This window comes from Apus apus, chromosome 5 (genome assembly GCF_020740795.1).
Source record: "Apus apus isolate bApuApu2 chromosome 5, bApuApu2.pri.cur, whole genome shotgun sequence".
Classification (NCBI taxonomy): Eukaryota; Metazoa; Chordata; class Aves; order Apodiformes; family Apodidae; genus Apus; species Apus apus.
The window spans coordinates 64689665-64714986 of record NC_067286.1 but is presented as its reverse complement, the minus strand read 5'-3'; the positions used below and the strand labels follow the sequence as shown (position 1 = coordinate 64714986).

At 55.1% G+C, this 25322-nt stretch overlaps 1 protein-coding gene across 2 annotated transcripts in view; it reads right to left on the bottom strand.

Moving 5' to 3' along the window:
* Positions 1-22334, bottom strand: part of MDGA2 (MAM domain containing glycosylphosphatidylinositol anchor 2) — a 340493-nt gene extending 318159 nt beyond the window's left edge. For both annotated transcript variants that reach the window (XM_051621624.1, XM_051621626.1), the window contains exon 1: positions 22227-22334. In XM_051621624.1, the coding sequence (XP_051477584.1) occupies positions 22227-22299 (73 nt within the window). In that variant the 5' untranslated portion in view covers positions 22300-22334. The remainder of the gene's footprint in view (positions 1-22226) is intronic.
* Between the last annotated feature and the right edge of the window lie 2988 nt (positions 22335-25322).

The following is a 25322-nucleotide window of genomic DNA, read 5'->3' as shown; positions in this document are numbered from 1 at the left end:
GAACTCGATCCCACCTGGGAAACCTCCTCAGCTCTCCGGCTCAGAGCACTGTGGCAGTAGACTGATCTAAGGCACAGAGTGGAAGGAGCTCTGCTACATTTGTGAGGATGCCTTGCACATGGGCACCATCCCTGCTCCCCCATGGAGGTGAAGCCTGACACATCATTGCACAGCCCTCCCAGCCAAGGGGCTGCTGGAAAAGAGATTAAATAAATAATAAAAAAAAGATGTCCTTTGCAGTCAGCAGGTTCTGCCCCTGGGCTGCTGCATGTCCCTCAGCCACCCCCACCTTTCACTCTGGGGAAATCCCACTGCAAAATGAATTTCTACCCCCTCCCTTGCTGCTTATTTTGAGAAAGCAAAGCTGCTCCCAAGAAGCCTCAGGGCAGCCAAGGCCATTAGGGATCTTCTTAGCAATAGCAGGGCAAGAGGCAAGTCCCAGCCCATGTCTGCTCACACAAAGATCTCACTGCACTCGTGGGCCACCTCAGTCTGCAGCTGCTATGAGCAAGAGAATGAACTCAGCAGGAGCTGGATCCTGCCACCTTGAAGTTACCTTCAAGCCTTGGGACCACAAGAACTCCCCAAACACTCCTGTATGTCCACAGCAGACTCCTCAGAGCAGCATCCCTGCACACAGACCCTACCAGGTCTCACTCCAGCCTGCCTCAAAATCCTCAGGGGAGACCACAGCTCAGGAGATCAGGACAGCTATGAGGTGCTCAAGGATGGGTTCACAGGAACAAAAGGAACTCCGGGTCCCATGGAGGCTGGCAGAAGTTCTGGCTGCATGTCTCCATGCAAAGCATAGAGTTTGGAACACAGGTGAGGCAATGGTGCCAGATGTGCCCAGCTGAACACACATAACACCCCTGGAAAAGCCACACAAGAAGGTCCCTCCACGGGGCAGCTTGTCAGCTCAGAACCAGCCTGTGAAGGAACCATCTTGCTGGGAAGTCCCAAAGAAGCTGCTTCCCCAGGCTCAGCCTACAGGAGCACCTCTTGCCACCTGGGGACGTGGTCTGACTTCCTAGATGCATCTTCTCCACGCCAACATTCAATGTGACAATTGTATGAACATGTGACAGCTTCACATCTGTAACAGCTGCACTATATGCACATACATGCACGTGTTAACCTCACCCACAGCCCTCCTGTTATGGCATCACTGCTGACCTTTAACTCAAGGTCTATACATCACCTTGGGGCACTACCTGGTCACCCACCAGCAATTTGCAAAGGAGCAAGTTTCTTAGGTCCATACACAGCTGGGCAAACCCTAAAGGAAAGCCAGTCCCCTTCCTAGCAGCACTGCTGCTCCCCAGAAGAGATACAGCTTCTCTCCTGCACCTCAGCCATTGGAGTAAGACTTGGAGTGGACCATCTCACCTCAACTTTGAAGGCACCTTCCACAACTCTGCTACTGCATGTCACAGCACAGATTAGTCAGGAGGAAGTCTAAATCTAAACCCCTTCAGCACATAAGATCCACACACAAGAGAGCTCCATGTGGCAGCTCTCCCTGCTCTAGGTCTTCAAGGACATGCATCAACCACAGCATCTCATGCCAGGACATCCCTAACACTGAACCTACCGGGATACAAAAATAATCACCTGGACACCAAATGGGAGCAGGAGTTCCCTCAACTCTGAGCATGGGCCATTTGTCAATGGCAATGAAAGGTCCTCAGCTGCAGGGCCCCATGCAGGACCCAGAGCCCATCCCTCATCTTCCCACACCTGCTCAGGCTGCCTCGAGGGGAGCAGAGGGGGAGCCAGGGGTGCCAGCCCCAGCAGCACCTTGCCCAGCAGCCTGTGACCCCACAGCCCCCTCCTGCTCCCACATCCACCACCTCCATCCCACAGCACAGGGCTCTGCTCTGCATGCCCAGCACAGCTCCTCGTGGTCAGGCTGAGCAGCTTTGGGGTTTGGTTCTGCTGAAAAGCTTCACACAACTAAATAATTGGGGTTTTTTCCCCCCATAACTTTCTTTCCAATACATGAAGCAGCAAGCAGGGGAGAGCAGGAAAAGGAATTGCAAAGGTGCCTTCATTTCACACAAAGACCATCCCTGGTGATCTAGAGCCAGGAAAGCATGTACATGAGTGACTCTGTGGTGCTGAGTGATAGGACACCCACAGCCACCCAATGCCATGGGCCCAGCAACAGGAACACAGGCTCAGAAACCAGCCCCAGAGGCAGGAATTGTTATTCTTGCAGTGCCTGCCTTCCCACTTAAGCCTATAGATGCCTGTTTCAGGGCAGGGGGGGAGTCCCCATCCCTGGAGGGATTTCCAAGCCCTGTAGATGTGGTGCTGAGGGACATGGGGCAGTGGTGGCCTTGGCAGGGCTGGGGGAATGGTTGGGCTGGATGATCTCTAAGGTCTTTTCCAACCAGAACAATTCTATGCTTCCATGACCTGGTAGGTGTTGAGCATCTGGGACTGTACTGGGTTCAGAAAGCCCCACCCACATAAAATTAAGATCTCCCCAAAGGAAGAGGAGCACAAGTTGCACAACAGACACTACGAGCAGTTACAACCAGTGGCCTCTGTTTGGCCCCTGCCCTGCTTTGCACCTGTAGCACTGCTTTGAAGAGACCCACAGCCAGCACCAGCCCTTCCCTCCAGGGCAGCAGAGGTCAAAGTGCTTAGAAAGCCCAGGTTCCTTTGGGGCAGGGACAGGCTCTTCCTAAGCACAGCCCTGAAACTGCAGAGCACTGCTGCAAGGGACAGGGGACACAGGGGTGGCAGGACACAGCAGCCTGGCTACACTGCATGGATGGATGTTGCCTCAAGGCAGGTCTAACTGCAAGGTGAGACCTGCCCCAGGTAAGGGGGCACAGACCTCAGGGTCTGTCACTGTGAATTCACAGGTCACCCAGATAAATAACCTGAGCAGGACAGGGGTGTGAGGCATGTTGAGCCATAAGAAGCCAAGCTTGAAACACTGCTCCTCAAGACAAGCACTTGTTCCTGGGAGAGCTGCTCTGCCTGTAGGACACCATTCTGGACTGACCCCACACCCTGTGCCACATGCAGATGCCACCTGCGTGCGGGAGCTCATCATGGGCAGACACAGGGATCAATATGCTCAGGTGAATGCCTTTTGTTAAACCCCCCAACCTTCCCTACATAGCCCCTTGCTATGTACATGTGCCCCAACCACTCTCGTCATGGGTCAACAGTCACAAAGCCCTGCCAGGACCTAAACAGGGATTGGTTCCCAGCCTCGGAGCACGCGGATGCACCCTCATCATTCTCCACCTTCACCTCCTGCTTCCACATCTGGAGCTGTTTGCTTCACTGCTCACTTTCTCAGCGGGTGTCCTTGGAAACGTCCCTGCTCGGGGGCCCAGATGTCTTCAGTGAAGTCTGGATTGCTCCCATGTCCATTGCTCACTGAGAAGCCCTCTACACCTGCACACCCAGGTGAGCCCCTTCGCCCGGAGCTCTTCACTGCACCAGCCCCGACTGCCAACCACCCTCAGAGATGCAGAGCTCTCAGTGCTTTATCCCTGCAAAGCTCCAAGAGCTTTCCAGAAGAAGTTAACACCTTTCTCTGTTTTCACAAGGGTACTCAGCCACATCCTCCAAACCAGGCCTACACTTACATCTCCTCAAACAGGCCATAAACTACTTACTCCCCTTCCATCAGGAGCAACAACCAGCTGCTCCTACACAGCACAACAAACAGCTCCAGCTTCCCCTGGAGCCTTTTGCTGCTCTCTCATGTTCCACCAGGGCTCTGCACAGGTCAGCACTGACCCCCACTTCCCAGAGGCTGCAGGGGAGGGGACAATGCAAAAAGTCAGCCCTGCAAATTAACTCCAGACTGGTTTGGATTGGAAGGAACCTTCAAGATCATCCAGTCCCAACCCCCTGCATGGGCAGGGACACCTCCCACCAGCCCAGGCTGCTCCAAGCCCCATCCAACCTGCCCTTCAACACTGCCAGGGATGGGGCAGCCACAGCTTCTCTGGGCAGCCTGGGCCAGGGTCTCACCACTCTCAATAGAAAGATTTTTCTCCCCAGATCTCCTCTAAATCTACACTTTCAGCCTGCAGCCATTCAGAAGATCTTTACAGTCCCTTCCAGCCCAAACTATTCTGTGATTCTTTCAAGTCTTGCTAAAAGTCTAATTCACCTTCTATAAACCAGCTGGGCCAGGAGAAGGTCACTGACCATCCCCTCACACAGGTGGGGACAGCAGTTTAAGAGCAGACTGTACTTCAGCACAAAACATGCAGCTTTGAGTGAAACCAGGTATAACTGGAACTACTGCTACATCACTGCAAGCTGAAGCAGGCAGCAGCTTCTCCCAGAGCTCCCATGGGCCCTGCTCCTCAGCACAATGACACTTCAAGTGTTTGGCCTTGATTTTTAAAAAGCTGCCCCTGACAGTAAAAGCCAAACCAGGCACACGTAGGGCAATGAAGGCACAGGGTGGGAGGACACTGAACATCTTGGGTTTTGTGCCCTTGGAGGACACCCTTGGAAATAAGGCAGAGCCAGCAGCAAGGCACAGAGTACGGTTGATTAAGCCTCATCTTCCCAGGCCAGTGAGCCAATAAATCACTTGGCCACACTGTGTTAAAACCCAGAGCATTGCTTTGTACCCAAACATAAGCTCTGCATTGGTTTGTGTCTCCTTTCATATCCCCAGTGAGACTGTGAAGCTCTCAATGCCTCTGCAACCTGATGGGCTGTTGAGAAAGATTTCTGCCTTGAAAACTCTTTTTTTGGTAACTCTACAGCAAGAAGAGAAACAAAAAGCCCTGTATCTTCCCTGAAAAGTCAGAGGGCTGAACCAGAAATTTCCAGGTTCCTCTAATGCCACAGCACCCAGGTCCTGCTGCTCCTTCCCCACCTCCCTCTACCCTAGAGGATGCTTCAAGAACCTCCAGCAGCCACAGATGAATGGTGCCACTTCCCACCCCGTTTTCTGCACCATCTCCCCAACTTGCAGTGGGGTTCAAACACACCTTGTCTCCTCCTTCACAAGACACTGTTCTCACAGGGCTGCCCTGCTCCTGGGGACACACAGGTGACCACCTCTGAGCCAGAGCCACCACCTCAGCAGGACTCAAACCCACACAGACACCTGGACACAGACATGCCACTCACCCTCCTGCATGCTGCATTGCCCAACTACCCTTTTCAAAATCAACAGCCTGCTGGATGTCTCTAGTCCAACAACCTGAACCACATGGACATTTTATCCCTCCCTTCCCTGGAAAATAAAGCCTGTCCAGGCTGAGTTAGTGCTCTCAGAGACCAAGGAATGGAGATGAACTTCATGCATCACCTTAAAATGAAAACTCAGACTCTGAAGACTTATTTTCTGAACACGTCTTGAATTATTTCAGCTCCCAGTATTCCAGGAACCAGAAAAGAGGTATCATCTATTTACCCCTGAAGAACACACACCACAACACCCCAAAGCAATCAGACAGCTTTGCTGGTAGGATTGTGTTTCATCATCTCAGCTCTTCAAATGCCCAAAAGCTTCAGTGCTGCTGTTCCTGGGCTGCTTTCCTGACCCTCCATAGTGCCCTGCCCAGCCTGTACCAATTCATGACATGGTCTCACTGAACTGCTCTAGTCACATCTCTAACACTACAACAGAGGTGCTCAGGTGATGAAAAACTGGAAAAGGTTGTTTTTTCCCAGGCCAAAGAGAACAGCTACTGTTGAGATACAATATCAGCACATGCCAAAAGCAGGTTTGTTGTTTGTTTGGTTTTTCCCCCTCCCAGAAGAGCATGAGAAAGTGTTTCAGGAGCTATTTGAAGCACACATTTAGCACCAATCACCCACTACCTCAATCAGGTGCCCAGACTGCTTCCTCATTTCCCACCTCTCCCTCTGCTCAAGTTTGGGAGTATTTGCTCTGTAGTTCTTCGAGATACTCCAAGACAATTTAGAAAGCCATCCCCATCCTTCCTGTGATTCCCATGCCATCTCCCCATAAAACCACATTTTCACCTTCCCATTTAAAAAGGTGCCAGGCTGACAAGCCCTGCAGAGCCTGCTGCATTATTTTTTTTTTACTTCTGAATTTCTTTGCATTTTTGTAAATGCATAAAAATGGAAAATGTTGCACAGGACCTTTTAGGAACTACCCTGAAGGTGAAGCACAGCTTACACCCTGCTCCATCCCTGTCCTTCTCCTCAGCAGCTCCAGGGATGGGGCCAGTGCAGAAGAGCCTCATAAAATGGTTTGGGTTGGAAGGGACCTTCAAGATCATCCAGTCCCAACCCCCCTGCATGGGCAGGGACACCTCCCACCAGCCCAGGTTGCTCCAAGCCCCATCCAACCTGCCCTTCAACACTTCCAGGGAAGGGGCAGCCAATTCCAGCACCTTACTACCTACTAGCCAATGGGATTCACACACAGATGGGCTCCTGGTATCAGTCTCCTGCATTCTCCATGTCTCTGTGAAAGGCAAATGATCCTTCAACACTACCAACAGTAATTAATAATGCTTCTCCTTTTGTGGGTTTTCCCTTCTCCCTCCTTTAACTAAGCCCTACCAGCACTGCTTCCTAAGGACACGCTAATTATTATTATTTACGTGGCATTGCAATAAAGCCACAGAAGTTCTGCCAGGAGCTGTGATCTCACTGTGACAGGTGATGCACAAACACAGCCCAGTCCCACCCCAAAGGCTTTGCAGGCCAAGTCAATTTGTCTCAAAAAAATAAAAAAAAAAAAGGAAAAAGAGCTTTCCTGCCTCCTCCTCGAGCTCTTTGTGTCCTTGGCACACTTCTCTCCTTTAATTTCCATCTCCCCCCTCATCTTCTCACCCTCAGTTACCCAGTGACCTTTGCATCACACCCTCCAAATGGCTTTTAAATTGGCAAACCAGCCTCCTCCTTCCAGACCTCAAGAGCTCCAGTCCTCCAGGAACTTTGTGTTTCCCCTGCCCAGGGACACCCCACGCAGACACCTCTGAGGCAACATGCACAGGCAGCCCCACAGAAAGGTCTGCACACAGACCAAAGGGTTTACCTGAACAGGTCCATGGAAGCACCAGCTTGCACATCTGGGCAGTTTTGCTTTAAATCCCCACACTTGAGGTAAGTTTTATTAACGTTTCGACGTGTAACAACAAGGTCTTACAAGGATGAAGCTAATGGCACAACTGTACCCTGAAGTGGACAAATGCTTTTCCTGCTCTAGGCGAGCAGCTGGAAACTTGAGATTTTAATTGAGAAAAATCAACCCTAAGAGGATCTTCATCCCACATGGTTTTGTTCTTGCTCCATGATGATCTCACACCAGTTAGAAGGAGAAACTTCCCTAGCCCAACAGGCACATGACAACATCTCAGCCAAGCAAGAGATCCCACCCTTCAGGGATGGCTTCTGTATTTTACAGAGCCTGGGAGCAGCACCTGGGCTCCCCAGGGGTCAAACAGCAAGCACAGGTCAGACCTCCAACATGGCACAGCAGGTGGGAAGGTCCTCAGAGGTTCATCAAAGATGGGATTTGGGAAAGAGAAGGTAAAAACAAGACAACGTGGACACAAGAATAAGGTCTTGCCAAAACAACACTAGGAGCCACTACTCCAGCTGTCTCCACACTCACCTTCTCCTTGTCACATCAGCACAGAGTTCTGCCCAGGCTCAGCACCACCACAGGAGCTGAGCACCAGTGGGGCACAGCTGGATCACAGCTGGCAGACCCTGCACAAACCTCTGCAAGACACAGCCACCTCCTCAGTAACCCTCAGCTGGTGAGGCACAGAAGGATTGGCTGGGGTAAAGCTCACGTTCCAGCACACAAGGCAATAAGCACAGCAGTTTTTCTATATATACTGATCAAGGTGAGGGAGCCAGGGCTGAAACTTTTAAGAACTTGAATAAATTGCTTCTAAGCCCCTCCCTCACCAGCCATCCGTTGCACACATCATTTGCTCCACCAGCAGAGTCACTTTCCATATGACCCAAGCAAGTACATCCTCACACACACCTGATGTTTGTGACCAAATATTACTGCTGCAGGTGCAAGTGGAGAGCTGGGGCAAGCCCATCCCAAACCAGAGATCATTTCAGAAAGGCAGTGGCATGCTGGGGAGCAGAGTGCCACACTTGGGCATGTCCTCACCACTGAGGAGCACACCATGCAGACCATCACCCAGCACAGGGAAGCTCCTCAATTTGGGAACACGTTTATACTACAGCCCTGCAGGTGACAAGTCCAACTCTGTTCCACAGCCCCCCAGGTCTGTGGCTCTTACCTGCATCAACCCTTCCAAGAGGGACACAGCACAAAGTCTACAACAGACAGGAGAGAGACTGCCAGAAAGACACAACTGCCCACCTCTGAAGGAGCAGAGCTACCAGCACTCAGAAAAAGCCAGGGCTTTATTTAATGTTCTTCCATACGGTGCTTCAGAAGCTAATAATTGCAGAACCAGCAGCCAAGTCCTGCACAGGCACTCTCTGAAGGATGCAAGAAAGAAAGGAGCCCAGATTCCTTCCTGCAAGAGGAATCCCACTAGTGAGTCATTAAAGGCTTATGAAATTGAGACCATCTTGGCTTAGAAAAAAAAGCAACGTGCAAGCAAGACACCTGGTGGGCTTTGTCCACATTATGGTTGTAGAATCCATTCCCTGATGTGCAGCCCTTGGCTCCCAGGACCCAGCCCCACAGGAGGAGCTGGGCAACAGCCTGACCCCCCAGGATAAACCCCACGGGATTAACACCATGAACACATCTGGGGGGACACAGGGACACGCAGCTTGACAGAGACACCTGTATTGCAGAGCCATGGTGCGAAGCCAAGTGAGAGCAGCACAAAGCCCAGCAGCCACAGACTTCATGTGCAGAAAAAATAAGAATTCCACTGCAATGGATAAAGGAAGACAACTCTAGAAACGTGCCATTTTACAGCAAGATGTAAATTTGCAGAGCCCCAGTGTAAGCAGAGCACTTCCCCACTCATCACACTAGGATATTTTCCTCCTCCTTTATGAATTTCTCTACCTGCCTGGCTCACTTCTTCCCCCACTAGCACAAACCTTCTTGCAAACCTTTTTTCTTGCCCAACCTATGCATGACCATCAAATGGGACTGCCAAAGTGACTGGCAACCTGGCAGCAGCAGGAGCCAGCACCCACTCACCCCTCCTGGCCACACACTGAACATGTCCCTCAACAACCATGTTCCCCAGCACTGCTCTCTTCAGACAGGGCACAGCCACAAAGCTGCTCATTTTCAGGCTCACTTTGTAACCTTGCTAAAAAATACACAACAGCATGTGGTTAAAATTAGTTTCTCAGGGCAATTTCAGCCATATTCTTCTGAGAACACAAGAAACAAAGCAGGATTTTCCAATTGTTTTCATCCTGTGCCACAGCAGAGAACATGCCAATGCCTGTTCGTCCATTTTTCTCCTTCATCTCCCAATGGCAACACGGATATCACCTGTCATTTGTTGGCTTTAAAGGAAACAAGAGTGAGGGAGGAGCAGGACTGTCCTTGTAAGGACTGCAGCTCCTTTTGAGTCAATGCTCAGGGAGAAACACAAGATGCTGCAGGTTGGAAGGGACCTCTGAGGTTCCCTGGTCCAACCTGCCTGCTCAAGAGCCAGTTGTCCAGGACCATGTCCAGATGGCTTTTGGATATCTCCAAGGATGGACATGCCACAATCTCTAGGCAACCTGCAAAAGGGCTTTTCTGTGCTGAATTCTCCCCCTTGCTGGCACTGGAAGAGTTAAAGTGGTTTTAATCCCTTTTTATGCACAAGGCCCTAAAACCAACCCAGGCTTTAAGCAGGGACAATGACAGACATGCTCCTCTCTCGAGATGTTTACCTGCACAGCCAGTTTGAGGACAGGGTTTCAGCACCACCCTGAAGTGCTGCTGCAGTTCCATTTGTTGCTGCATTAGCTGTGGCTGCACAGCTGGGGGTGGGGGAGCTCTGCTGACCCCCAGACTAATCTGCAGCTGCCCTCATTACCACAGCCTCCCATCTGCTTCCTGCCTGCAGATGCTCACACCTCCCAGCTGAAACAGAGACCAACCAAGGAAGGTCAGCACTGCTCTGAGTTCCTACCCTGTAGCCAAGCACTGCTACTTGAAAGAGGGATGGCAAACATCAGGGTTGATGCACTTGGACCAAAGACCACCAAGACATCAGGGTACAGACACATTTGGTGGGGGCACAGCAGGGCTGCTCCAGCCCAGGGGGCAGCATTAGCAGCAGGAGGCACGAGGAGCAGAGATCATACAAATCAGTGCAGGGGCTGAATCCCAGCCACACAGTTATTTCACAGAATCACAGACTGGTTGGGTTTGGAAGGGACCCTAAAGACCATCCAGTCCCAACCCCCTGCCATGGGCAGGGACACCTCCCACCAGCCCAGGTTGCTCCAAGCCCCATCCAACCTGCCCTTCGACACTGCCAGGGATGGGGCAGCCACAGCTTCCCTGGGCAACCTGGGACAGGGTCTCCCCACCCTCACAGCAAAGAATTTCTTCCTCAGGTCTCATCTCAATCCCTCTTTTTTCAGCTTGAAACCATCCCTCTCAAGCCTCCCTGCCCTTGTCCCAGGTCCCTCCCCAGCTTTCCTGGAGCCCCTTCAGGCACTGGAAGCTGCTCTCAGGTCTCCCTGGAGCCTTCTCTTCTCCAGGCTGAACATCCCAACTCTCCCAGCCTGTCTCCAGAGCAGAGCTGCTCCAGCCTCTGATCAGTCTTCATGGCCTACTCTGGATTCATCCCAAGAGCTCCTATTCCCAGCCCGGCTGCTCCCTGGAGCATCCCCCACACCAGCACAGTCATGCTTTGTGCCCAGAGCAAGAAGGGAGGCCTGGGCTCCTGCCTCAGAGGAGAGATGTCATCTAAAGACACCAGCTGCCAGCCCTGACAGCTCCCATGGTGGGTTCCCAGCACAGACCAAGCTCCTCCACAGCCACTTTAGCTCCAATCAAGTGCTTCCACGCCAGGGAAAGTGCAGAGGTGAGAAACCCTGCTCACCCACTGTGTTGGGACTAGAGACACTTTGGGCTCAGAGCAGTGCTTCCTCCGTGCTGCATTTTTAACCAGCAGTTAGGGAAATGGACCAGAAATCAGCCAAGTTCTGAATGCTGCACCAAGATGACCACACAAAAGCTCCAGAGGCTGGAGCTGCAAGTCTCTTAGACACAAATCCTGTTTGCCATGGGAACACTGGGTCTGCCCCCCCTTTGCAGCACCTGGGTTGGTGAACAAGACTTGCCCTCACGGAGCAATCTGCCACATTCACCTCCAGGGCCACAAATCTGGCTGCCAGCCCATAACAAATGGGTCACTGTACTGCAGGAACCTGCCAGCTAAGCTTTAAGTACTTCTTATTAACATCAATCAACCAAGAGGAGGAAGGTCTTCAGACCCACAGCAAAACCCACATCTAAACATCATCCTGTTGTGTTTCCACACCTGGTGTTCACCAGCTTCTCTCACCCTGGTAAGACAGCACTATTTGTAGACAGTTTGTAGGAAATCAGTTTCCTGCTTTCCCCGTCCATATTCACTGTGACTTGAACAGCTGAGGCAGAGCAGGTGGTCCCACTGTTTCTCCAGAACACCAGCTGCAAAAGGAACATCAAGAACTACCCAAGGTGAAGGAGCTCAGACCTTGGCTGGTAAGCACAGCAAGGACCCACACCTGCTCCTCAGTTAAACACACTCCCTTTCCAACGCTTGTCCCAAGTCTCCGCATCACTCCTACAACTTATCATAAGCCTTAAAAAAAGGGACATACCCAGACTCTACTGCCTTCTCTGAGTCATCCCACCCCACTGGAGAGGGATCTCAGGGGGCTCCAACACCAAGGCTGGGTGGGTGGGAAAGCCCATTAGAAAAACCCCATCAGATTTGCTCAGGTGGGAGCTGAGTTGCAGGGTGTTGATATTACACTTCTAAAAGCCCTCAGGTTTGAGGGCTTTGCTTGCTGGAGCACAGAGTAGCTGTGGGCAACAAAACCTTCTCTTCATGAGGATATTTAACCACAACAGTAAAGCTTCTTCTCAGGTGCCCGAGGTAAAATCAAGCTTTCCTACAAGGCAAAGCATATAAGTTAATTAATCTAACTAGAAAAAGTGAGAGCTTCTGCCTCAGATGAGCACTCCCATAGCTTATTAGTGAAAAGCTCTTCAGCTTGGTTGATCACACTTCCAAAGCAGATCTCCTGGAATAGGCACTTGGCTATGAGCAGGCACTGGCTGAGCCTCCCCAGCAGCCCAGGGAGGCACAGAGACCAACAGGAATTAACTCACACCCCATGAGTACAGAAAAGGATAATTCAGACATATTAGTCACTTCAGTCCAGGTGCAGGATAATTGGTACATATTAATCATTTCAGGCTGATGCAAACATCCCAGCTTCTGCATGGGAAGGGACACCTCAGACACCCACACCAAACACCTGCTCACCCACACCTCCATGGATTAGCTGATAATCACCTAACTGGCCTTACAACACAGGAGGACACCACAGGCCAGACACCCAGCTGGTCTCGGGGGCTGGGTCCCACCTCTAGCCCTGCAGAAAGCCAAGGAGCTACAGCAGCCTTGCTTAGGTAAAATAGACCACTCCACGTGTCAGCACAACAGCAGGTGGGGTCACACATACAACCCAGAAGTCACTGGATGGGGACAGATTTTCTTGCCTATGATTGGAAATTGGCCCATTTCTCAGTGACCTAAGCTTGGGACACAACACACCAGACGTGGGTCACTGCTGGGCGAGCTCCACTAGGACATGCCCTCCCCCTCCCAAAATATTTTCCAGAATAAAACAAACCAAGGTAAATTCCAAAGCCTGTCACATTCCATCAATTCCTGACTGCCTTTTGGAATAACTGGAAGATATTTCCATGTTTTGACCTCTTTTGAAGTGAAGCAGTTCCAGCTCCCATTTTGAAATGCCTGTTTGAAAGTTCCCCTCTGTTTTACATTAAAACACTTGCACAGCTGAAAAATAACCCACAAAACCCAAACCAGAATAAGCCCCAGCACATCTCCACTTTGTCAGAACACTCTGATCACTCGAGGTAACTCCTGCAACTCTTGGAAGTCACCACGAATGCAGAAAAACCCCCACGTATTTCTCCTTTGGCCACAGGTCCAACCTCACTAAGCTTCAACCATACACATCCCAGAGACTCAGCTCTCCTTAGAGCATCACTTTGTTCTCTTCCTCACTGGGATTCAGAGAAATCTCATATGTGATAACCTGGAGAAACACATGGCACATCAGGCCCAGATCCCCTCACCAGACCCAGAGGGCCCCTCCAGACTCACCCCAAAGCCACCCTGGGACCTTCACTCAAGAACCCACAGAAGACCTGAGCCCCACAACAAAAAAGCCACCACCCCAAGGCCAAATTTTAACCCATTTATACAACATACAGAAGAAAGCACCAACTCCCCCCCATATCTTTTCCTCCCCCTACAACCAAATTAATAATTCTAATGAAAAAAAAAAAAAGGAGAAAACAACAACACTTACAGTTGGAAGAGAAGAATAACAGGAACACCCCAGCACGGCCAACTTGCTCCAGGGCTGCTCACAGCCCCTATGAAGAGCAAAAGCAGCTGCTAGCCTGGCCGTGCTTTAATTAATGATCTGAATTAATTACAGCTGGGGGCTGCAGACCTGCCCCTTGTAAAGGGCTGGACAACTGCCTCTGCACTGGCAGCCTGGGTATGTGCAGAGGAAAAAATGAGACTGAGCTTAATTTTGGGGGGAGGTTGCAAGAAAGTGGCTGATACACAAAGTTCTCTTTTGCACCATTGGGCAGTGGGGGGGAAGAGGGGCAAAACTAGGGGGCAGGGAACAGCCCTGGCTAGGGACTGCCCTAAGGAGGTGCCTGCCTGGCAGGGATGCTGCCAGCTGCACCAGATTGGGATGTTTCTCTCACACTTGCATCTGGTTCCTCTGCCAGAGGAGATCCAGCACCAGGCTTGTAAGGAAAGGAGGACTTTGCTCTGTCTTTGGAGGAGATGGGATGTGAGGGCAACCCCAGTGCTAAAGCGGCCCCTGTGGCAACGCTCCCTCCCGGCTTGGCCCTTGCAGGGTGATGCTGCCAAGCCCAGTTTATTGCTTGATGTTCCATCAGTGCCACGCTGAGCAGAACGATACAAAAGCAAGCAACCCAACACCCAGAAGAGCAGAGTAACTCCACCTTCAGGAGAAACAGCTACTGATCAGGTGGGCAGCCTGGTGCTGCATCCAACTCCTTCAGCTCCTGCCACCAGGAATTCCAGACTGGTTTGCATTGGGAGGGACCTCAAAGATCATCCAGTTCCACCCCCCCTGCCATGGGCAGGGACACCTCCCACCAGCCCAGGCTGCTCCAAGCCCCATCCAACCTGCCCTTCAACACTGCCAGGGATGGGGCAGCCACAGCTTCCCTGGGCAGCCTGGGCCAGGGTCTCACCACCCTCACAGCAAAGAATTTCTTACTCATGTCCAACCTAAATCTCCCTCTTCCAGTTTCAATCCGTTCCCCCTCATCCCATCCCTCCCTGCCCTTGTCCCAAGTCCCTCCCCAGTTTTCCTGGAGCCCCTTCAGGCACTGGAAGGTGCTCTCAGGTCTCTCTGGACCACCAAGGTGTCCCTTCCCATGCAAACAGCCCTCAAGAGCCCATTATTGTGTCCAGATGCGTGACGCTGGGATGTCTGGAGTCCTTGTACCCACCCACAGTCTGGGATGTCCCAGCTCCAGAGCTATCCCATGGGAAGTTGGACACAGATGAGGTGTTGGCAGGAGCCGAGGAGGCTCAAACCTGCATCTGATGGTGGTTTTATTTCATCCCAAAGCACCAGGACTTTATGAGCCCACAGCCGACTGTGGCTCCAGCCCATGGATACCCCAGGGTGCCAGTGCTGGGTGCCAGGCAGACGTGGTGGACCTTTGGGGGCAGTGGGAAGGAGGTTGTTCATCACAGGCTCTTTAAAGAGCACTGGCAAGGACTAGAGGAGACCTAAAACACACAATAAAGGCAGCAGTGGGGTGTTTTCTTCACCCTAAGATTACAGCTACCTCCTGGAATTGTTCCTCCATGAAAAGTTGCCATGTGCCACCCTGCACTCTGGTGAAAGCCAGGGGAGCAGCAGGGGGGCTGGAGGCTCACACCACGTCCCACGCTTCACTCCACCATTCCCAGCCCCATTTTCCTTCACTCCTCTGCTGGAGCTTCCCCCTTCTGTGCCACGAGGGAGGCTGTCACTGCTGGAGTGGGTTTGTCCTAACAGGCTACAGGGAGACGTGCACGTTGAAACAGCTTGCACTTGCTGTTTGGCAATTCCAGCTCTGCTTTGTTGGTTGTTTTTTCCTTCAGTAATTACCTTTTCATACTCAAAATCCACCTTGGATGAAAAGTGAAAAGGGCCTAATGTTACCTACTGGTGCATTTCATACACAATGTTTTAATCATGTAAGGCATTAATAACATCATTAAAGTCCAGACCATTTCTTAGTAACGTGTATTACTCTGATTACTGCTTTGAAACAGTGAAAAGAGATCAACTGCTTCCTAGAGTTTGGGGCCAGGAGAGGCAGTGGGGCTCAGCTGGGCTGACCTCCTGCACATCCATGAGCCAGAGATTTCCCTCAGTAATCCCTACCTGTATCCAGCTCCCCAATTTAAGAAGCAACATCTGATCGTGTATCAAAGACATCTGACACCAGGGAGCCCAGCACACATCTTGGGGAGCTGCTCCAACAGCTAATTACCCCAGGCACTAAAAAAAATAATCTTTACCTCCAGTGTGGGATTTGATAACTTCAGATGATTGCTGTTGGCTCCTCTAACCCCATAGGTGGCTGTTTGGAGCTACCTCTTCACCACTGTCTGCCTCTCCCTTCCTGAGATAATTATAACATGTTTATCTCTTTATTTAACTACCTCGGTCAGTCTTAGCCACCTTAATGGATGGACCTTCTCCAGAGCCTCCTCACAAACCCGTTTTCCAGATCACAAACCTCCCTGGTACCCAAATATGCTGGCAACAAGCAATGAGGGCAAAGAGATGTCCAGGTGAAGTGACATGCTACCAAGAGGGATGTGAGCCTGTAAGGATGCTCACAGCAACTGCCTGGCTCTTCAACCTTTCATGGAGGCAAGAAACACTCATGGAAGGAAGTATCTGCCAGGCTGGGCCACCAGTCTGCTCCTGGGCAACAACCATGTCCTGAAAATGTCCTCCTCCCAGAAGAGCCAGGCTCCAAAATCTGAGAGCAGTGAACCGACTTCCCTCCATTTTCAGCCATATTTAGTGAGGCCATTATTTACAGAGATGGCAGGAATTAATTCAGCAGGATCCAGACATAACTTGCAATTGGAAAGAGGGGCTATAAAAAGATAAAGCCAAGGACCTAAGGAGGAGCCAGCCATGGAGCCTCGGCGTGGCTACAGGGCGTGCTTTTCCAGTGGTGATGGAGCAGCACTGCAAACACCAAACCCATGCTCTGGGGCAGAGCTGGGTCATGGGGACTGATGGAGCTGCCTCCCCTCAGACAGCTGCTCTCAAAAACCCCCTTCTCTAAAACGAGTCTTTTCCAGGTGTAAAGAACATGGTTTAAGAAACATCTTAGGGCCCTGGGCCCACCTGACTCAGGGAGAGGGAAGGCATCCCAGCTCTGGCTGGGGGAGCAGGAGCATCCTCCCCTCTGGCATTCCTTCCCAGATGGCCCATGGCTGGCTGAAGGGTTGTTGTCCCCTGGAGGAAGGGGATATTCTGCAGAAGACCCCCTGCCCTAAGAGTATACATATATAGCCGTGCATCTATAGGCTGGCACTGCAACACGTTGTGGGAAACTGTTCTTTCTTCGATACATGTGGAAGGAGCAAGTCAGCCCTTCATGGGAGGAAGCCCCAGAATACCTCTGTGATTTCCTCCAAACCTCCCTCACACAGAGTCAAAGGCAACATTTGGACCAGAGAGCACCAGCTGCTCCTGGGAGGAGGAGACCTGCCAGTCCAGCAGAGCACGGATGCAACTCACTGCATGCCAGGAGCATTGTCCTGAGCACGTCCCAGGACACCCCAAACCCCACGGGAGATTCTGCACCCACCCAGCAGACCTAGAGCCAAGTTTCATCTCCACTGCCGAGCTTCCCCCGCACGTTCACTCCTGAGCGTTCGCACAGCTTGAGCTTACCCATTTGCACCCGCTTCACCCCAAACCGATGCACCCCGGGGCAAAACCATCCCCCTGGATGGACACCAGGCTCCCGCCGGTGCCGGCTGCTGCACGGTCCCTCACCCCCAGCACAACAAGGCACCGGGGAGCAGAGCAGACCCCGCTCCCTCCGCCCTCCCTGCTTCCCCGCGCCCCAGGCCGAGCTGCTGAAGCTGAGCTTCATCCCAGAGCAGCGCTGAAATCCCAGCCTAAACATCTGCGGCGTGAGGAGGAGGAGGAGGAGGAGATCCCTGTCCGGGGCACAGCGAAGAGCTGAAGCTCTCGGGGGTCCCTGTGCTCCCGCCGGGCGGGCAGCGGGGGAGCGCGCAGCCGCCGGGAACGCGGCACCGCAGGATTCCTGCCCTGCTCCCGGTGCTCCCCTCGCACCACGTCCCGAGCTGGTGCGGGGTTAAAGCCGCCCACACAACACCCGCATTCACGCCCGGGCCAGCAGTGCCACGGAAACCTCCTCCGTCCCCGCACCGCTGTGGGGACACCGAGGGATGAGAATCCAGGGGATCAGGCAACCGGCCTTGCCAACCGGGAAAGCACTCGCTCAGAGCCTTCTGGTTGTTTTGGTTTTTTTTTCCCTCATCTTTCATCCTTCCGATCCACTTGTTCAAGCAGGGCAAGCCTTAGGGAAAGGCCGGGTCAGCAGCAGCAGGCAGACACTCTCAGCTCTGGAGCCAGCAGTCATTAATCCCTCCCCGGGAAACCCAGCGCACCACAAAATCATCATCATTATAAAGAGGCAGCCAGAGGCGAGGCAAGATCTCTCCTGACACTGTCTGACCCTGCTCCACCTCCCCTGGGATACAAAGTGTTTCATCAGACCCTGGCCAAGCTGCCATCGGGGTTAGAAGGGGTTTGGGCTCCCCATTTGCAAACCTGCTTCTTTATAAAACATACAACTGCAATAAAAAAATAAGCTCCTTGGAGAATATTTTATGCTTGGCCTGAGGAACAAGGACAACCTCACTGATATTTAGTATAATAAATACCTACACTTCCATCTTACTTATCATAAGCAATAGAAAGCCTGGTTGTCCCTTTAGCCACCATTGCTTCTCCCAACACCCTGGACGTGGAGTCCTACACCCTGATTTGAGGCAGAGCCTCAGGGAGACTTGGCCATGTCTGAGCACAGTAGGTAACTCATTACATTTGTGAGCACTTCTCTCGGGAGGCATTTACAGCCTTCCTAAGGTTCCCTGCATCTGCAGGAGGGACGTTCAGCACTTTTCATCATAGGAGATGGGATAAAACAGAGTGTTGGGGTGCACAGAGGAATGAATACGGGGTGGGACCCTGGGGACATCTCAGCACCTGAACCCCAGGCTCCCAGTGAGCCCCTTGGCTGCAGCAGTTCAGCGGAATCGATGGGGAAATCTGCTCCCCCCCCCCCCACACACAAAACTCCCACGTCTGGATGAGCTGCCACTTGTCTGCTTAAAAACGCTCCATCCCCATGTTGGCCTTCTCATTTAGCCATTCCTCCCCTTGTAACTTCAAGTTCAGTGAAAGGATAACCACCATATTCTGAATACCTGTGTTTTCTGCTTTATTAACCATGCAAGTCATGCACCATTGAAAGGGAAGTGCATGCAGCACTTGGGTTTTTCTAAAGACTATTTCCCCGAGAAAGTCAGCTGGGCAAAGCTGAGCTGAGGAGTTATTTTGTCTTGCTAGGGATTTTAGCAGCTCTGCTCTTCCCCCATCCCCTGAAGAAGCAGTGTGTGGCACAGAGCTGGGGATGGTGGGGCCTGGGCACACCTGCCCTGGCTCCATCACTGGGATACTGGTCCCAGTGTCAGTGCCTCAGCTCCCCCTCAGGTTCAGCCGTTTGAGCAACTAACTCTTTAACCACAGCTTTACAGCTCAGAAGCAACAGAGGGAAGTTAACTGAGAACTCTGCAGCCAGACATCAGGGGACATTAATTTGCTTTTTTTTTTTTTTTTTTTTGTCTGAACGAGGAATAAGCAGATGTGGAGCATTTATTTTGCATTTCGAGGCACCAAACCAGCTCTCGAGTGCTGCTGTGCTGGCTGGACATGCAGGCTTGCCGTGCCAGGTGCTGTGCTGGCACAGGGCAGAGCTGAGAGGACCCTCTGCACCTCCTGCAGTGCTGGAGACCGGCAGTGGCAGCAGGGAGGCAGTGCCCGGGAGCAGGCAGGAGGAGCAGGCAGGAGGAGCTGGCAAGAGGAGCAGGCAGGAATGGCCAAGCAGGAGGAGCAGGCAGGAGGAGCAGGCAGGGAGGAGCAGGTAGGGAGGAGCAGGCAGGAATGGCCAAGCAGGAGGAGCAGGCAGGAGGAGCAGGCAGGGAGGAGCAGGCAGGAATGGCCAAGCAGGAGGAGCAGGCAGGAGGAGCAGGCAGGGAGGAGCAGGTAGGGAGGAGCAGGCAGGGAGGAGCAGGCAGGAATGGCCAAGCAGGAGGAGCAGGCAGGGAGGAGCAGGCAGGAGGAGCAGGCAGGAGGAGCAGGCAGGGAGGAGCAGGCAGGAATGGCCAAGCAGGAGGAGCAGGCAGGAGGAGCAGGCAGAAGGAGCAGGCAGGAATGGCCAAGCAGGAGGAGCAGGCAGGAGGAGCAGGCAGGGAGGAGCAGGCAAGAGTGGCCAGGCAGGCAGCACCAGGGAAGCAGGCAAGTGGAGCTCGGGCAGTGGAAATCACCACTGAGACCCAGTCCTGGGGTCACAGGTCCTCCTGCAGATGAGACACAGCCTCAACGGGAGGAACTGGGGACAATTTAGAGTGACAAACAGCACCGGAATGATGGGTCTGGGTGACCGGCAGAGCAGCAAGTTCTGCGCGCAGGGCTGGAGAGGGGAGGACAGCCAGGATCCTTCCCCTGCAGGATCAGCAGTGGAGCAACACCCCGAGCCTTCCCCCCGGAGGAGGCTGCGGGGGCTGTGCCCGCTCTCGGCACGGACAGCGGCATTCCACATTGCTGGCACGGGAGCAGGGAACAAGTGGTTAGTTCAGCCAGCAAGACATCTTCCTGACTGCACCACACCTGGGAGCAGAGCTGTGAGGATCCTGAAATCTTCAACGAGGGACAAAAAAAAAGTTGTTCAAATCCCACCGAGTTATTTTCCCAACGCAACAAGGACTAAGCAGCCCCCTCTCCCAGCCTGGCACTTGCTTTTAGTAACGTAACTCAGACGCTCCCTTCAAAACCTCCTTTCTAAAGTGGCCCTGGAGCCTGGAGCAGGAACCTCAAGGTGCTCCAGGCTGCCAGGTGGACAAACCTAAGCCGGGCTTTTTATTTGGCAAAGCTCTGTCTGCTTTCCCACACCAGCCTTCAGGAGACAATGAAGAAACACACATTCCCATGAAACGGGTTTCAGATCTAGTGCAACCACATCTGACTGACTTCACACCACTCCATTCCCCCCCAGCCCCCACTCTCTCCCCAGCCCTTCACCCACCGTCCTTAACCTAAATAAGGCGTTACAATTTACAGGATGAAAAAGCAGCCTCCCCTCCTGCCCCCCCCCCCCCCCCCCCCAACCGAAATCTTACTACAAATCTGCATGTGACATTGTCCATGCAGCCATGCCAGCCTTCAGGATGAGCTCCCTTTCCTGTAGGCCCCCAACAAAACACCCTCTGCCTGAACAAGCCCGCTCCTATTCACGACAGCAGTTGCTATTCCAGAGCATCCAACAATATGTGCCTGTGTGTCGGGAAAGGCAGGGAGCTCCAGCACTGCCAGTGCCGAGATCTGCACGTTAGCAATCCAGCTGCTGAAGCACAACCCCTTCAGGCATTTGCAATCACACCAAAATTTTGCAAAATTACCAAAAAAAGGACGGGGGGGGGGGGGGGGCAGGGGTGTGGGTACATCTCTAGCTGGGGCAGCCTCGGTGGGAAGGGAATATTTCCGTGCCGAAGCAGGCGCAGGGGCTGCAAGGAGCGGATGTCAAACGAAGCATTTACTGGCAAATTCATGAAGTCTCCTCAACACCGGGTGCCAGAGCCGAGGCTCCAGCAGCATCGCACCGACGCCGAGCCCAGCCGCGCCGCTTACATAAACCCCGCCGCCGGGCCGGGGCAGAGCCAGGAGCGGGGCAGAGCCAGCACATCCCTGGGATCGGGATAACGCTGGGAACGGGGCATCGCGGGGGCATCAGCACGACGGGGACACCACCGGGACCGGGGCATCACCGGGGCCAGGGCATCATCGGGAATGGGGCATCACCGGGACCGGGGCATCACCGGGAATGGGGCATCACCGGGACCGGGGCATCACTGGGGCCAGGGCATCACTGGGGCTGGGGCATCACCGGGACCGGGGCTCCCGGGAGGCTTCCCCTCCGCGCAGCACCGCGATCCGGTGGGGCGTCCGGTTCTCCCCGTTGTTTGTCTCCGAGCTTGGCCAAAACGGGGCCAACTTGGCGAAGGAGGGCGGAAGGGAAACGCAACAAGACCCGCGGCCCCAGCGCCGGACCCCAGGCAGCCCGCTCGGCCCCCGGCCGCCCCGCTGCGCCCCACTCCGCGGAGACTCCGCGTCCCGCCGAGCCACGGCGATTTGCAAGTCACTGCCGGGCGGGAGGCAGGGGCTGAGGCCGGGGGAGCGGGGCCGCGGGGCGCTGCCCTCCGCGCCCACCCGCGGAGCCGCCCGCGGAGACGCTCGACCGCGGGGACTGCGCGCCCCCGGCGGAACACCGGCAAGTTTGCGGCTCGCCCCCGCCCCTCGCTCCGCGGCCGCGGGCGGCAGCGCCGCTCGCTGCTAACAAGTGCGGCGGCCCCGCGGAGCTCCGCGGCTGGGCGCGGAGATGCTCCATCGCCCAGGCGGGCAGCCCGGGCCGGGACGGAGCCCCCGTGCCCCCCATTCCCGGCCTTCCCCCGCCGGTTTTCCCTGTGCAAAGTCAGCGTCTCATGGCAACGGCGCTGCCTCCGCTCTGCCTCCGCCGGCTCCCGCGGCGCGCAGCGGGGCCCCGACACCCCCGCGGCCGCGGAGGAGGATACCCCCCCAACCCACCCACCCACCCACCTTTCCCGGCCCGGCGACAGTCGCGACAAGGTCACGCCGCGCCCCGGACTCACCGTACACCCCTTGCCCGGAGCTGCCCTCCAGCAGAACCGTCAGCAGCCCCAGCAGCCCGATCGCTACATCCATCTTCACGTGAGCATCCACATATCCAGCCCCGGGGGCGGCGGGGGGAGGCAGCGCAGCGCCCGCCGGAGCCCCGCGCTCCGCTGCGGCCGAGCCGCGCACGCCCGCGCAGGCAGGGCGGCGGGGGCAGGCGGCGGGCACCGCTCCGGTCCTCCCTCCTTCCTCCCTCCTCCCTCCTCCTCCTCCTCCTCCTCTTCCTCCTCCGCCTCCTCCTGCGCAGCGGGAGGCGCGGAGCGGCGCGGGGCGAGCCCCCCCCCCTCCCTCAGGCCACCGGCAGCCCCCTCAGGGCACCGGCCGCCGCCGCCGCCGCCTCCCCGGGCCGCCCAGCGCAGCGCGGGGCCTCCGCAGCCGCCCGCGCCCCGCAGCCATCAGATGCCATCGCAGCGCCGCGGCCCCCGCATGCTGCGCGGGGGGGCGCGGAGCGGCGCGGAGGTGGCGTCGGGGGGGGGGTTGGTTAGCGCGGAGGTGTGTCCTGCTCTTGCGCGGCCGGAGCTGCCCTCAGCGCGCCCGCGGAGCGGCGGCCGGGCCCATGGCGAGGGATGCGGGGGGACGCGGGGCGCGGCGGGCTCCCCTGGCCGTGCGGTGGGTGCGTGTGCGAGTGGCAGCGAGCGCGAGTGGAGGGCGGCGGTGCCGTCACGCCGGGCTATACGTGCAGCCGGGCCCCGGGAGCCGCAGCCCGGCGACGTCAAAGCTGCGTGGCTGGCTGCTGCGCGCCTTCCTCCGCCTCCTCCTCCTCCTCCTCCTCTGCCGCCGCCTCCTCCCGCGTCCCCGCCGCTCCGGCACCGCCGCCGGGCGCGCAAGGCCGCGGGCGCTGCCAAGCCGGGGCTCTGAGCTCCGCGCGGAGCCGGGATGCGCGGAGCCCTGCGCTCTGGTCTGCTCCAAGATGCGCGGATGCGCTCCGCTCCGAGATGCGCGGAGCTGTGCGATCGCCCCGCTCCGGGATGCGGGGAGCTCTGCGCCCTGCTCCGCTCCGCTCCGGGATGCGCGGAGCTCTGATCCCTGCTCCGCTCCGGGATGCGCGGAGCTCCAGTCCCTGCTCCGCTCCGCTCCGGGATGCGCGGAGCTGCGCGCCCTGCTCCGCTCCGGGATGCGCGGAGCTGTGCGATGGCCCCGCTCCGGGATGCGCGGAGCTCTGGTCCCTGCTCCGCTCCGGGATGCGCGGAGCTGCGCGCCCTGCTCCGCTCCGGGATGCGCGGAGCTCTGGTCCCTGCTCCGCTCCGGGATGCGCGGAGCTGCGCGCCCTGCTCCGCTCCGGGATGCGGACAGTGCGGGGCGCCCTGGCTGCGCGCTGCGCTCCCGGCTGCAGGGGGGTCTGTCCCGGGCAGAGCTCCCGCCCTGGGGCTGCCCTCCCGCCCCTCTGAGCCCGCTGTCCCCCCCACGTTGTCCCCGCTCCCGGTGCTGGGGGGCACCCCGGGGCTCAGCCGTGCTCCGTGCCACCCGTGACACATCCCTGGGGCGCCGGGGGCAGCAGCGCTGCTTTCCCCAGCCTCTACTGCCTCAACACTCTGTGCTTGCTCCAGGGTGGGTGGTCCAGAGCACGGGGCTAAGGACAGTCACCAGCCCGGGGGGTTCCACACCCTGGTGTGACACAGGGAGAGGGCACAAAGGGGACAAGCCAGCTCGGCGTGTCTGGCAGGCAGGGATGCGACTGAATACGCCCCAAGCACTGCCCACTGATGGGTTTTCACCTGGCTACTCCCACCCTTCGGTGGTGTTTGGTCTCCATCAAGTACCTGAGATACTTCCCCGGCTCCCAGCACCTTCCCAGGTGATGTGAGTGCACTCTGGGGTCTTGTGACACTTGTGCTGAGGAAGGTCTCTCTTATTTCTAATTTACCAGAGCAAACCAAGAACTTTTTGGGAAGTGACTGTCCCTGTCCTCTACCCTTCTATCTTGGTTCCTGCAAGGGTTGTACCAAAACTGTGGGCACCTTGGTTACACTCAGCTTCATCCTCTGCATGCACCAGTTAGGGATTAGTGCTCCAAGCCAGGACAAAATTATGTGCTCTGGAAAAAGCAGGTGTGCTGCCAGGGCTCCCTGTGACCCTGCTGGCACGAGGCAGGATGGTTGTTAGCAAGGCTTGGACTCTTCCAGCCCTGTTGAGTGCTCTCCTGGCCACCAATGACAGGAGCTGAGCTCCTCAGGGCCATGCTTCTGAGATGATCCAATCCTCTGTTGAGCTTCCATCCCCAAAGAGCTCAGAGCCACCCAACTTAGCCTTTGGAAGTACACTGAGGTGCAAGGGGCTGGATTCAGTTCTTGCTGGGGCTGTTCCCTCTTCCCAACCCAACAAGAAGGATGGAGGTGGAAGGAGGGATGGGCACAGCACTTCTCCATGCCAGCCCCACATCCTGCTGGCACTTAGGGCTGGTTGGAGCTTGTCACCAACCCACTGTCAGCCACAGCCTTGTGAGGATGGTGCTGAGGTTGCACTGTGATTGAGGCCAAGATACCATGTCCCCCCCAAGAGACACACTGTTCTGCACCATTCCCAATACTTTCACTGCCTCTGGATGCAGAGAAGGTTTGAGGTGTTCACAAAGGTCCTCAGCCACCATCACACTGCTCAGAGCCTAGCAAATCTGTTTCCTCCATTAAACCATCCAAATGCATCTCATCACCTTTGCTGGTTGGCCTCCCTACTTGAAGGGAGCCCCAAATTCAATGTCTGGTTCCACCTGATGCTCCTTTTCAATTGCCTTCCAGTTACAAGGAGAATTAATTAATCTACTGCCTCAGTAGATCTCCAGAGGCTGCTCTCAGCGTGGCCTTCAGCAGCTTACATTCGACCTCCAGTTGCTTTTTGTCTTTTCTTTACCTTCAACCTCTCCATCCTGCCCCACATCCACCAAACTGGCCCTCAGCTGTGCCACATCTTCTGGGCTATGGTCACCCCAAACCAACTCAGACCTGCACCCAGGACTCTGGTCTCCCACCAGCAATTCCCACCCCCAGTCCACCCAGTCTACTTTCTTCTTTGGCCAACAACCATTGTCCTGTGGCCAACAACCATTGTCCAATGGC